Here is a 14,144-nt window from a genome sequence, read left to right on the forward strand (position 1 = left end):
CTCCTCTGACCTCCCGCACCCCTCCCCTGACCTCCCGCACCCCCCTCCCCATGGTGCCCACACCTCGCCCAGAGAGCCTGGTGGGAAAAGGGCAGAGGACGGCCCGGTGTGAGGCCCACTGGCTGGCCCCCCAAGCACACGGCTTGTAAAGCGAGAGTGGATGGCAGGCAGGTGGGGGGCAGAGGCGGCCCGGGCCGGGGGTGGGGAGGGTGCGGGGAGGCTTGGCCGGGACCACCGCTCCCGAGAGCCCAAGGGCGCTTGCCTCACACGTGGAGGAGGAGAGGCAGCTGTTGAAGCCCAGGGGAGGCCCGTGCTCTGGAGCTAGAGTTTCAGGACAAGGGGAAGGCAGCCTGCCCCTCCAGGTGCTGGGGGAGAAGGCTGAGCAGCCAGCCTGTGACCCCCGCCCTCCCGGCATCGAGAAGTGCCCCTCCCCCAGCAGGGGCGGTGCCCAAGGAGGCCTCAGGAAGAGTTGGGACTTGGCCATCGTCCCCTTTCCCTCCAATAATCACTAAAAAATGAAATCGTTGTAAGTCTAACCAAGCGTGTACAGGACTTGTGTGCTGAAAACTTGAAGTGACGTCTCAACTCAGTGATCTAAGCTCGCACCTCAAGCACCAAGGAAATGGAGAGCGAAACAGACCCAAAGCGGAAACAAGGAAACAGGGAGTGGAGAGCAGAAGTCAATGAAGTGAAAACGGAAAACCATAAAGGAAACCAACGCGAAACGGACCGGCTCTCGGAGGAGACCAGTAAAACTGATAAACTTGCGGACGAGCAAGACGTGAAGGGAGGCACAAACTACCGACGTCAGGAAGGACGGGGTGCGCCCGCAGACCCTGCAGGCACCGAAAGGGAGATGGCACACCACAGATGACCCCCGCCATGTGACGACTCAGATGGAGTGGGCCAGGTCTTCAAAAGACATCGGCTACCTCAGCTCATCATGATGAAATAGACCTTGAATACCCCGTAACTGTTGAGGTGATTGAATCTGCAGGTTTACACTCTGAATCTCCAGGCCCCGACAGTGTCGCCTGGGAGCTCTGCTGAGCGTGTGAAGGGGGACCAATGCCCGGTCCACACGGTCTCTTCCAAGCACAGAAGTGAACGCTTCCCGAACCATTTTAACAAAGCTGTCATTACCCTGATGCCCAAACCAGAGGTATGGCAACAAATACGCCTATAGGTCAGTTTTCCTCACGAGTATAAAGGCAAAAGCCCTTAACAAACAGATGCAAATAGCATTCACTGATGTGTAAAAACAATTATACACCATAACCAAGTAGGGCTTATTCCAGGGATGTAACTTCATGGATATATGGTTCAGTATTTGAAAACCAATCAGTGTAGTCCAACATACTAACCAGCTAAAGAAAGAAAATCCCACTATCACATGGAGTTCAGTTCAGTTCAGTTCAGTCCAGTCGCTCAGTCGTGTCCGACTCTTTGCGACCCCATGAATCGCAGCACGCCAGGCCTCCCTGTCCATCACCATCTCCCGGAGTTCACTCAGACTCACATCCATTGAGTCCGTGATGCCATCCAGCCATCTCATCCTGGGTCGTCCCCTTCTCCTCCTGCCCCCAATCCCTCCCAGCATCAGAGTCTTTTCCAATGAGTCAACTCTTCGCATGAGGTGGCCAAAGTACTGGAGCTTCAGCTTTAGCATCATTCCTTCCAAAGAACACCCAGGGCTGATCTCCTTGCAGTCCAAGGGACTCTCAAGAGTCTTCTCCAACACCACAGTTCAAAAGCATCAATTCTTCGGCGCTCAGCCTTCTTCACAGTCCAACTCTCACATCCATACATGACCACAGGAGAAACCATAGCCTTGACTAGATGGACCTTAGTCGGCAAAGTAATGTCTCTGCTTTTGAATATACTATCTAGGTTGGTCATAACTTTTCTTCCAAGGAGTAAGCATCTTTTAATTTCATGGCTGCAGTCACCATCTCCAGTGATTCTGGAGCCCCCAAAAATAAAGTCTGACACTGTTTCCACTGTTTCCCATCTATTTCCCATGAAGTGATGGGACCGGATGCCATGATCTTCGTTTTCTCAATGTTGAGCTTTAAGCCAACTTTTTCACTCTCCTCTTTCACTTTCATCAAGAGGCTTTTTAGCTCCTCTTCACTTTCTGCCATAAGGGTGGTGTCATCTGCATATCTGAGGTTCTTGATATTTCTCCCGGCAATCTTGATTCCAGTTTGTGTTTCTTCCAGTCCAGCGTTTTTCATGATGTACTCTGCATAGAAGTTAAATAAGCAGGGTGACAACATACAGCCTTGATGTACTCCTTTTTCTATTTGGAACCAGTCTGTTGTTCCATGACCAGTTCTAACTGTTGCTTCCTGACCTGCATACAGATTTCTCAAGAGGCAGGTCAGGTGGTCTGGTATTCCCATTTCTTTCAGAATTTTCCACAGTTTATTGTGATCCACACAGTCAAAGGCTTTGGCATAGTCAATAAAGCAGAAATAGATGTTTTTCCGGAACTCTCTTGCTTTTTTGATGATTCATTGGATGTTGGCAATTTGATCTCTGGTTCCTCTGCCTTTTCTAAAACCAGCTTGAACATCAGGAATTTCACAGTTCATGTATTGCTGAAGCCTGGCTTGGAGAATTTTGAGCATTACTTTACTAGCATGTGAGATGAGTGCAACTGTGTGGTAGTTTGAGCATTCTTTGGCATTGCCTTTCTTAGGGATTGGAATGAAAACTGACCTTCCCCAGTCCTGTGGCCACTGCTGAGTTTTCCAAATTTGCTGACATATTGAGTGCAGCACTTTCACAGCATCATCTTTCAGGATTTGAAACAGCTCAACTGGAATTCCATCACCTCCACTAGCTTTGTTTGTAGTGATGCTTTCCAAGGCCCACTTGACTTCACTTTCCAGGATGTCTGGCTCTAGGTGAGTGATCACACCATCATGATTATTCGGGTCGTGAAGGTCCTTTTTGTACTGTTCTTCTGTGTATTCTTGCCACCTCTTCTTAATATCTTCTGCTTCTGTTAGGTCCAGACCATTTCTGTCCTTTATCGAGCCCATCTTTGCGTGAAATGTTCCCTTGGTATCTCTAATTTTCTTGAAGAGATCTCTAGTCTTTCCCATGCTGTTCTTTCCCTCTATTTCTTTGCATTGATCGCTGAAGAAGGCTGTCTTATCTCTCCTTGCTATTCTTTGGAACTCTAATTTGGCAAAATTTAACATCCATTTATTTAAAAAAAAAAAAACGAAAAATAGGAATAGAAGAAACTTCTTCAAAGAGCGTCTACCACCAGAACCATACAGTTAGCACCATACTTGGTGGAAAGGCTGCGGCCCAGAACAAAGGGAGGATGCCCAGTGACTCCGCCCCATTCAACGCTGTGCTGTAAGTTCCAGCCACTGCAGTGACGCAAGAAAAGCATGAATCCAGGAAGCAAGAAATAACACGGCCTGCAGATGGCACGGCTGTGCACACAGAAACTCAAAGGCGTCCAAAGAGTCCACGGAAAAGAAAAGAAGCCTCCCAGAACTTAGAAGTGAGTTCTGAAAGGTCGCAGCATATAAGACAAACATTCAAAAATCAACTGTACTATTTCTGTGTACTAGCAATGAACATGTGGACACTAAAACTAAAAACATCATACATTTTAACCACTCAAAAAAGGGAAATACTTAGATGTAAACCAAACAGAAAATGTGCAGACTTTGTATGCTGAAGGCCACAAAATGCTGACTAAAAGAAAAAAGAGAACTCTCGGGATGGAGGGCTAGGTGGAGTTGTTAGACTTGGCACTAGAAGCACTGTCCTTAAATTTCTCCATAGAAGGAAAAATGGGTAAATTGACCCTTTCATCAGAATTTAAAATTGGCGAAATGACATTTACTCCGTGTGTGGAAGGCTGACTCAACAGCTGGAAATCAATGTAATGCATCAGATGGACGAAAGAAGAGAAGGCATCTGTTCGTATCAGGAGATGCTAAGCTTCTGAGAGGATTCGACACTCACTCATAATAGGAATTCCCAGCAAACTAGGAACAGAAGGAAATTTCCTCAACTTGATAAAGAATATCTACAAAAATAGCCAACAGATAATTAACAGTGAGAAGCTAGAAAATTTACCCCAAGACTGGGGAAAAGGCAAGAATGTCCCTTCTCATCATTCCTCAGTATGGTACATTGATTTCAGCCTTTCTACTGAGCCTGTGGTGGTGACTCATTGTTTTAATTTGCATTCCCCAAATGCCACATGAAGTAGACCATATTTCCATGTGTGTGGACGTGGACGTCTACACGTGTGCAGATTTCTATTAGCTCAGGTGATGCAGCAATAGGACAAGAAAAGGGAATGTATGTTGATTGAGAAAGAAGAGAGAAGACTCTCTTTGTTTACAGCTGAGATGATTGAAATCATGTCAGAATCCCAAAGAATCAACAGGAATCTGGAACAGAGCAGTTACAGGAAGGTTAAAGGTAAAAGAAGAATGATACAAATGTCACTTGCTTTCCTGTTTACCAGCAATGAACAATTAAGATTTGAAATTTAAAAAACAATACCATTTATGGTAGCACCAAAAAAATCACTTATGTATAAACATAACAAGATGTGTGTAAGACTAGTCGTAAAGACCTTGCCTGCCGATGCAGGAGACGTAAAAGACACGGGTTCAGTCGCTGAGTGGGGAAAACCCCCAGGGGGAGGGCCTGACAGCCCACTCCAGTATTCTTACCTAGAGAATCCTGTGGACAGAGGAGCCTGGAGGGCTCAGACCATGGGATCGCAAAGAGTCAGACACGACTGGAGTGACTTAGTATGCACGCAAGTTTATAAGATACATGTAAGGAAAACTAACAAAACTGATATGAAAGAAACCAAAAAGCTAAAAAAATGGGTAGTCCCTGTTCACAGATTGAAACGCTCAATGTTAGTACCATGTCAGTTCTTCCCAATTTGAGCTACAGATTCAATGCAATTCCAGTGAAAATTCCAGCAAGTTTACTTTGTGGCTACTGATGAACCGATTCTAAGGTTTATGTGAAGAGGCAGGAGACTCGGAATAGCAGACACAGTATTGAAGAACAAAGTCAGAGGCCTGGCGCCGCTGCTGCTGCTGCTAAGTCTCTTCAGTCGTGTCCGACTCTGTGCGACCCCATAGACGGCAGCCCGCCAGGCTCCCCCGTCCCTGGGATTCTCCAGGCAAGAACACTGGAGTGGGGTGCCATTTCCTTCTCCACCCAGTTCTAAAACTGATCGTAAGCGACAGTAATCAAGTGTGGCTTTGGCAAAAGGAAAGGCAAATAATAACGGAACAAATAAAAGGAACAAGACTGCCCAGAAACACCCACGCAAACACAGTCAACGTGTCTTCGGCAAAGCAGCAAAGGAAATCCTGGGAGAAGCGACGGTCTTCTCAACTGGCGGTGCTAGGACAACCGGACATCCACATGTAAGAGAATCCTCACACAGACCTTGCACTTTTCATGAAAACTAACTCAGAATGGACCATAGCCCTCAAAGCTATAAAACTTCTAGAAGATAAAGTAGGAGAAAATCTAGGCAAAAATTTAGACAAAATCTAGGCAAAAATTTAGATACAAAGCCAAAAGCATGATCTATGGAAGAAACGATGGATGTTGGACTCCATTAAAATTAGATGCTTCTGCTCCATAAAAGATACAGTGAAGAGAATGAGAAGTCAGGCCACAGACAGGAGCAAAACCCGTATCTGACAAAGGACTTGTATCCCAAATATGCCAAGAACTCTTAAAAGTCTACAACAGAGTGCCTGAAGAACTATGGATGGAGGTTCATAAAATTGTACAGAAGGCAGTGATCCAAACCATCCCCAAGAAAAAGAAATGCAAAAAGGCAAAATGGTTGTCTGAGGAGGCCTTACAAATAGCTGAGAAAAGAAGAGAAGTGAAAGACAGAGGAGACAAGGAAAGATACACCCATTTCAATGCAGAGTTCCAGAGAATAACAAGGAGAGAGATGAAAACCTTCCTCAATGATCAGTGCAAAGAAATAGAGGAAAACAATAGAATGGGAAAGACTAGAGATCTCTTCAGGAAAATTAGAGATACCAAGGGAACATCTCATGCACAGATGGGCTCAATAAAGGACGGAAACGGTATGGCCTAACAGATGCAGAGGATATTAAGAAGAGGTGGCAAGAATACACAGAAGAACTGTACAAAAATGGTTTTAATGACCCAGATAACCACGATAGTGTGATCGCTCACCTAGATTCAGACATCGTGGAGAGCAACGTCAAGTGGGCCTTAAGAAGCATCACTACAAACAAAGCTAGTGGAGGTGATGGAATTCCAGTTGAGCTGTTTCAAATCCTAAAAGATGATGCTGTTAAAGTGCTGCATTCAATATGCCAGCAAATTTAGAAAACTCAGCAGTGGCCTCAGGACTGGAAAAGGTCAGTTTTCATTCCAATCCCAAAGAAAGGCAATGCCAAAGAATGCTCAAACTACCACACAATTGCACTCATCTCACATTTCTAGCAAGGACATGCTCAAAATCTGTAAGCCAGGCTCCAACAGCATGTGAACCAAGAACATCCAGACGGACAAGCTGGATTTAGAAAAGGCAGAGGAACCAGAGGTCAAATTGCCAACAACCACTGGATCATGGAAAAGGCAAGACAATTCCAGAACAACATCTACTTCTGCTTCACTGACTACAGTAATGCCTTTGATTATGTGACTATGTGGATCACAGCAAAAATTCTTAAAAGAGATGGGTATACCAGACCACCTTACCTGCTTCTTGGGAAACCTATATAGGGGTCAAGAAGCAACAGTTAGAACTTGACATGGAACAACAGACTGGCTCAAAATTGGGAAAGGGGTACATCAAGGCTGTATATCGTCACAGTCAGTTTGAACAGACACCTCGCCAGAGAAGGTATCACATGGCAAGTAAGGGCATGCGAGGCGCCCCACTCTGCCTGGCACTCAGGGTGCCGAGCAGAGCAGTGAGTCCCCCACACACTCAGCAGATGGGCTGAAATCAAACACTGACAAGGCCGGCAAGGGGGAGGAGCAGCGGGTCTCCCATCCGCTGCTACGGGGGCCCAGACAACCCGGACACCTCTCTTAGAGGGATGAAGCTGGTGTTCACATGAAGTCCTGCACACGACTGTTCACAGCTTTGCCGGCCACAGCCCCAGCCTCGAGGTCTTTCGGCTCAGATGTCTTCAGCGGGCACAGGGCAGCCCACAGAGTGGCGGTGGTGATGGAGCCGAGAGAGAAGCACCAGCCCCGAGGGCCACGTGGCATGAAGTCCATTCATGAACTGGGGAACAGGGGTAGTTGCCAGCAACTAAGGTTGGAGGGGGCAGGTTGGGTCCTGGTGACAGCAGAGCCCCCGTCGCACGGGGTCCACACCAGGGGCCTGGCTGTGGCACTGTGCCCAGCCTTGCAGGGCACCCCCGCCAGGGCTGGGGGAGGGCACCTGGGCCTCCCTGGGTCATCCCCTGCAGCTGTGTGAATCTACACTTACCTCAAAATTAGAAGAAAGTTGATAAATACTCAAAACTACCAACTTCCTACTGACCTGAACTAAATTAGGGACTAAAGAGCCTCTTGAGGAGGGTGAAGAGGGGGAAAGCTGGCTTAAAATTCTCAGCATCCGAAACACTAGCATCAGGGCACCCGGCCCCGTAGCAGATGGGGAAAAGGGGATGAAGCGTCACACTTTATTTTGGCGGGGGGGGGGGGGCTCCAAAATCACTGCAGACGGTGACTGCAGCCATGAATTTAAAAGATGCTTGCTCCTTGGAAGAAAAGCTATGACCAACCTAGACAGCATATTGAAAAGCAGAGACATTGCTTTGCCAACAAAGGTCCATCTAGTCAAAGCTATGGTTTTTCCAGTAGTCATGCATGGATGTGAGAGTTGGACTATAAAGAAAGCTGAGCACTGAAGAATTGATGCTTTTGAACTGTGGTGTTGGAGAAGTTTCTTTATAGAGTCCCAAGGAGATCCAACCAGTCCATTCTAAAGGAAGTCAACTCTGAATATTCATAGGAAGGACTAATGTTGAAGCTGAAACTCCAATACTTTGGCCACCTGATGCCAAGAGCTGACTCACTGGAAAAGACTCTGATGCTGGGAAAGATTGGGAGCAGGAGGAGAAGGGGACGACAGAGGATGGGATGGTTGGATGGCATCACTGACTCGATGGACATGAGTCTGAGTGAACTCCAGGAGTTGGTGATGGACAGGGAGGCCTGGCGTGCTGCGATTCATGGGGTCGCAGAGAGTCGGACACGACTGAGCGACTGGACATGACTTGGTATAGTTGGCTGTGTCTGTGCTTCCAGGCGGGAGCCCCGTAGGAAGGGCCCCCGTGTCCCCCACCCCCTGGCTCCACTGCACCGATGGCTGGGACCCGGCCACGCGTGAGTCTTCACACCGTTGAAGTCCACCAGCGCTGAACTCAGGGCTTGATTCCTCGTCTTGTCAGCTGGCTGGACTTAATGACGGCTGTGGTGGACGAATATGACAAGATTGAACCAGAGTGCGTCGGGTCTGGGACGACCCGCGGGGTTCGGCCACGGGCACCGGACTCGGCACAGAAGGGCGCTGTGTCTCTGGTTTCGCTTTCACGTTTTGAGAGAAACAAAGGTATTGGCCCCACACAGGTCGGAAGCTCGTGTTGGTCACAGGTCGGCTGCAGATACAAGAGTCAGATGGAAACCACGGGGGGCCCTCAGGGAGAAGCAGCCGACTGCACGAGCTTGCAGGGAGGAGGGTCGGCCCTTCCGTGACACGCTCCAGTGTGTGTGCCACGCCCCTCGTGCAGCACATCCTAGAACAGGCCTCTGTGGGCTCCGGGAGGACGTGCTTCTGTTCAGGGAGCCTGTCGTCAGCATTTAGCAGCACGGTAGGATTTGGGGGGACTCTGGGCCTCGGACCCGCGCGGGGCCACCTTCCCCTCGTGGAGAGCAAGCTGGAAGGTGTGGCCGGGGCCCAGGTTCTCCTGCTCACCCTGAGGCTCTGACGCCTATGGGTACTGGTTGGAGCCCCAGGCCAGAGCCTGGCGTGCAGCTCAGGGTCTGTGGTGGGGCCTCCAGGCTCTGAGGACGCCCCCCGCTCGTGGGCAGTTCTGAGCCCGCGGCCCACCCCTCTCCCCACCCAGGCTTCTGTATACTGTGTGGCCGCGGTCCTGTGGACGGCCGCCAAGTTCAGTGTCCCCCGAGACCGCAAGCTGACCCTGCCACGCAGGCTCAAGGCGCTCCTCCTGCACATGGCCAGACGCAGCGCCCAGGAGCGGCCTTCTGCCGCGGAGGCCATCGAGGTACCTGAACTGTGGAGGGCCGGACAGGCTCTCGTCTCTGGGGGAGGTCGGGGTTGGACGGGGAGCGCACGGGCTCATTTGTGGATGGGAGGCCAGGGGCCCCTGCTGCTCACCTCACGACCTTCCCCCAGCCTGTCCTGGTCTCTAGTGCACCCACCAACCGGCTGGATGGGGGTAGCCTGGGCCCGAGCACGGACCACCCCCCCATGCCCAACTTCCCCATGCTCCTCCACGGGTCTGCCAGGCTGGGTGTAGCCCCTCAATCCGTGGCGTCCCAGCTGACCACGGCCAGGACAGGCGGGGACTCTGAATCGCAGCCCAGCCCCCAGGCTCTCCCCACTAAGGGGTGCTGTGGGGTCCTCCTGCCGAGAAGCGCCCAGGCCTCCGGCTGCCACCGCACACTCTGACCGGCTTCGCCCCGAGAGTGCACAGCGCGGCCGTGTGTCTGGATGCCGGGCTGTGCTTGCTTTCAGACCTGCAGTGGTTACCTCCTGCAGCGGGGCATGGAAAGCCGCAAGATCCTGGCCCACCTGAGGGCGCTGACCGGCCAGGTAAGCTGGGCGCGGCAGACCCCGCAGACCCTCTGTGCTACCCCGGGCCGTAGGGGGAGGCTCCTGCTCTCCCTGCTCAGGGAGGAGGAGACCCCGGGCCAGGGCAGCAGGTCACTCCCCATCCGCTGGCCTGACTGTGCCGCTGTTGGGGGGCCCCCGCCCTGGTCTCTGCTGAACCCCTGACACGTCCTGGGGGTCGCAGAGTGACCCTCAGCTTCCGGGTGTGCTGACTGTGCTGACACCGTCCCTTGGATGCGACATGCACTCACTACCTTCATCCACATGAGGCCTGGCTGCCCCAGGCCTGACCGGGCCCCACCCCAGGAACCAGCAGAACCCTCTGCTCCCAGAAGCCCATGTGCCCCCCCCCCCCGCCCCAGGGCTCCCGCTCCAGAGAGACAGAAGCTAGGCCCCTCGGCACTGGGGGGGCTCAGGCTGCAGAGGCCACGCCTCCGGGGCCTCATGTGCATCCTGCAGAGCTGGCTGCGTCCTTCTGCCCCAGGTTTACCAGGAAGAGGAGACCGTTGGTCTGCAGCGCGCTTTCTCAGTGGTTGAGCTGGACCCCAGCCTGGCAGCCGCACCCAGGCCTAATTCAGGTGGGCCTTGGGACTGGCCCTCTCTGCCTCCCCTGCCCCGGGCCCGTCATTTCCCCTGCCTCCAGGAGTCCAGCCCCGCGTGGACACTGGATGTGGCCAAGGACCCCAGACGGCATGTCCAGAGCTGGCCCCCAGCCGCCCTGCCTCACACCCCCACCAGCTCCTCTGACCCTGCATTCAGGCCTCCCTGTGTCCAGCGGCCAGAGCGGGCAACTTGCCTCTGCCTCGCGGCCCATGTCTCCCAGGGCACCCCGCCAGCACGCGGCCCACAAAGCCTCCTGTCTGCGGCCGGGCCACTGACCTGTTCCAGCCTTCCAGCCACGCAGCCAAGTACTGCACCCTCCCTGCCAGCTCGGGGCAGCCCTGGACGCACCTCCCTCAGCCTCTCCTTGGATTCTCCCTCGCAGCGGCCCTGAGCTTGCTGGGCCCGTCCAGGCAGTGCCCATGAAGGCCCGCAGTCCCTATGGCCGGCCCCCATGAAGGCAGCGTCCACAAAGGCCCTCACCCACGAAGGCAGCACCCACTAAGGCCCGCACTCCTGATGGCCAGCACTCCCGATAGCCGGCCCCCACGAAGGCCCTCGCCCACCCCGGTCACTCCGTCTTTGTCCCCAGACCTCGTGCGGATCACTGGCGACAGCGGGCTTGTGGCCGAGCGGGGCCCAGCGCCCGGTCAGCCCTCTGGCCTCCAAGGGGCCGTGCTGCTCCCAGAGGCGCTCACTTCTCCAGACAGTCGCTGCAGACCCACCGTCCTTACTGCAAAGGCAGATGTCTCCAGGTGAGTGCCGCCCCTGGGGGCTGGAGGGGTCCCAGGCGCCCCCTGAGCGTCGTCTGCTCCACTCACAGGGACAGGCCCGCCCTGACCTCAGGGCCAGCGGAGAGCCCAGAAGCCACAGGAGGCCAGCTGGACCCACAGGGCGATGGGAAGCAGGCCGGCACGGCCCCTAGCCCAGAGACAGCTGTGCAGCTGGCACCCAGCCCCCCAGGGCCCCTCAGGGAGTCAGCACCAAAAGGCTCAGCCCAGGGGTGCCCCTGGACCCCCGCCAGCCCACCAGAGGGGCCGTCAATGCCAACACCACAATCTCCAGCCCCACCCCCGCCCCTGGAGAGACAGGAGTCCTCCGAGGATCGAGGGGCAGAGGAGCCCATCCCGATTCGAGCATCTTCTGCTGGGCTTGGGCCTCCCACAGCGCCCCCCAGCCCTCACCCCCCAGCTGAGCCGCCTAGAAGCAGGACCACCCAGGAGGCAGGCCAGGAGCCTGAGAGCCCCCCATTAGCCGCACAGGGCCCCTCCCCGGCCACAGGGAAGCCAGACAGCCCGGGGGCCACCCCAGGAGGCCAGCCCGAGGCGCCCCAGCCAGCAGACCGCAAGCTCTGTCCATCCAGCGTGGACGCCCCGCCCCTCCCGGAGGGGGCAGCCTGCGCGTCACTGCAGGAGGCCACGCGCCTCATCCAGGAGGAGTTTGCCTTCGACGGCTACCTGGACCGCGGGCTGGAGGCTCTAATCATGGGTACCAAGGGTCACAAGGCCCAGGAGCAGGGGCGGGCACGCGGGGATGGGGGAGGCCACGATGTAGCCCAGCACGGGCGGAGCAGGAGGAGGGTCCCAGACCCGCCAGCCCCCGGACCCGGAAAATCGCTCACCACAGCCTGACTCTTCCCTCCGCCAACGCAGGGGAGTACATTTACGCCCTGAAAGACCTCACCTACGCCACGTTTTGCGGGGCCATATCGGAAAAGTTCTGCGACCTCTACTGGGGCGAGAAACTGCTGCAGAGCCTCTTCAACGTGGTGAACGGACGGACGCCGCCTTCCGGGAGGTAAGACCCATCCTGGCGTGGGCCCCGCCCCCGCCCCCGCCTGCCCCGGGGGCTCGCCTCCCGCCGAGGCCGGCGGGGCGCCCTCCCCAGAGCAGCCCCCGCCCCTTCCGGCCGAAGCGCTCCCTGTGCAAACGCTCCGCTGGCGGGAAGGCGGCGCCCTGGGGCGTGGGCGGGTGCCCCTGCAGGGACGTGTCCCCCCGCCCAGCTGCCCAGCTCCCTCCTGGGTCAGAGGTGAGGTGGCGGCTGCAGGAGTCAGGGCCGGTGGGCTTCCCTCCCCAGCGCCCCTGGCCCCCACCCTTCATAGGACAGGCCCGGTGACTGGCTCAGCCCCTCCTGGGGGGCTACAGAGGGCCATGTGGGCAGGGGCAGGCCTGTGCCTGGAAGGGCGGGGCGCACTGACTCCCAGGCCAGCCCGAGCCCCATCTCAGCCCCAGTCCTCCCGGGCCCCCAGCACCCCACACTGAGGGCCACGCACACTTGCCTTCCACCCCAGCCGAGCCCTGTTTTCACAGCACTGCAGGGGTCTCGAGGGGAGACAGGCGCCCAGAAGGCTCTCTGTCCAAGGGCCTGTGTCCATCGTGCTCGCGGCCAGGGCCTCCGTCCCGAGGTCGCCACCTTCCACCCAGGGGCACCTCCGGTCAGACTGGGGGGAGATCCCGGGGACTCCTGCAGGGTTCTCCGTTCTGATGACAGTGCTTCCGAAGAGACTGGGTCGCAGCCCGAGGGGAGCGGGACCTGCGCTCCGAGCAGCTGCTCGCCGTCCAGCAGGAGGGCCTCGTGCCTCGGGCCGGGGGAGACAGGGCTCTGGGGTGAGACCTTTCTCCAGGGGTCTCTTCTGTGGGGGGCGTGCTCCCCAGGCACTCACTGGGTGGCAAGGGCGAGGGCTGGGGCAGCCTTGCTGGACACGAGCCATTTAAGACCTCGAGGTCCTTTCTGCGGCTCCTGGTGACTCCCCAAAGCCCATCTGACGGGTCCCAGCCCTAGGGCCCAGGCAGTGCGGCCGTGCTCACGCGCAGGATGGCCCCCGGACCACACGCACGCTCGGGCACCGTGCGCCAGTGCAGGTGCCCGAGAACAGCCCGCTGCTCGCGGGGACCCCGGGTTCCCAGGTCCCTCTGCCTCGTCTGAGAACAGGCCCAGGTTCCCTGGGATCTCCGCCCTGACTCCGCCCCGCACGGCGGCCCACTCGGAAGGGGACCCCGAGGACCCTCCCAGCCCCTCCTCGGGACCTGATGCTTCTCCCAACAGTCAGGGCTGGACTGTCTCCCGGAACCCATGTCGTCATGTGTGACCCCCTCTCCTCTGTCCAGGGAAGGAGAAGCCGGGTGTGGACGCAGATGAGCTCTCTCGGGGCAACTTCGAAGTGGGGTTCCGGCCTCAGCAGTCTGTCAAAGCCGGGAGGGAGCGGCAGCTGGGGGCCCAGCTGCAGGGCGGGGGCCTGGCCGGGGCTGCCGAGGCCGAGTCCCGGCCCCCCCAGCCCCCTGAGCATGGCCTGGCGGTGAGCCCCGCCCCACCGGGCGCGCTGGGCTGCAGCCCCGGCTGGTGCAGTGCCTTCTACGAGGCCGACTGCTTCGGCCCCGACGTGCACAACTACGTGCAGGAGCTGGCCGGGCAGAAGGCCTCCGGGAACCCTGCGGCCGACGCCCAGAGTCCGGTGAGCCCTGCGTCCCCTGCGGGGAGGGTGCTCGGCCCCGCCCCGCACTTCTTTCGGCTTGGGGGTGGCGGGGCTCGGCCCCGCGCTTGTCTCGGCTTGAGGTGGGGACGGTGCTGGGCCCCGCGCTTGTCCCGGCTTGGTGGGGGTGGGGGGGCGGGCGGGGCTCAGCCCTGCGCTTGTCCCTGCTTGGGGGACGGTGCTCAGCCCTGCGCTTGTCCC

The 14,144-nt window shown here is 56.1% G+C and overlaps 1 protein-coding gene across 1 annotated transcript in view; it reads left to right on the forward strand.

Annotated features, from left to right (window-relative positions):
• The window catches only part of KNDC1 (kinase non-catalytic C-lobe domain containing 1), a 53,520-nt gene that overhangs the window by 21,557 nt on the left and 17,819 nt on the right, over window positions 1–14,144 (forward strand). The window contains exons 10-17 of the mRNA XM_040254456.1: window positions 9,147–9,305; window positions 9,779–9,856; window positions 10,359–10,452; window positions 11,067–11,229; window positions 11,298–11,962; window positions 12,127–12,271; window positions 12,944–13,080; window positions 13,582–13,925. Coding sequence (XP_040110390.1) covers window positions 9,147–9,305; window positions 9,779–9,856; window positions 10,359–10,452; window positions 11,067–11,229; window positions 11,298–11,962; window positions 12,127–12,271; window positions 12,944–13,080; window positions 13,582–13,925 — 1,785 coding nt within the window. The remainder of the gene's footprint in view (window positions 1–9,146; window positions 9,306–9,778; window positions 9,857–10,358; window positions 10,453–11,066; window positions 11,230–11,297; window positions 11,963–12,126; window positions 12,272–12,943; window positions 13,081–13,581; window positions 13,926–14,144) is intronic.

Source organism: Oryx dammah, unplaced genomic scaffold, assembly GCF_014754425.2.
Source record: "Oryx dammah isolate SB20612 unplaced genomic scaffold, SCBI_Odam_1.1 HiC_scaffold_14, whole genome shotgun sequence".
NCBI lineage: Eukaryota > Metazoa > Chordata > Mammalia > Artiodactyla > Bovidae > Oryx > Oryx dammah.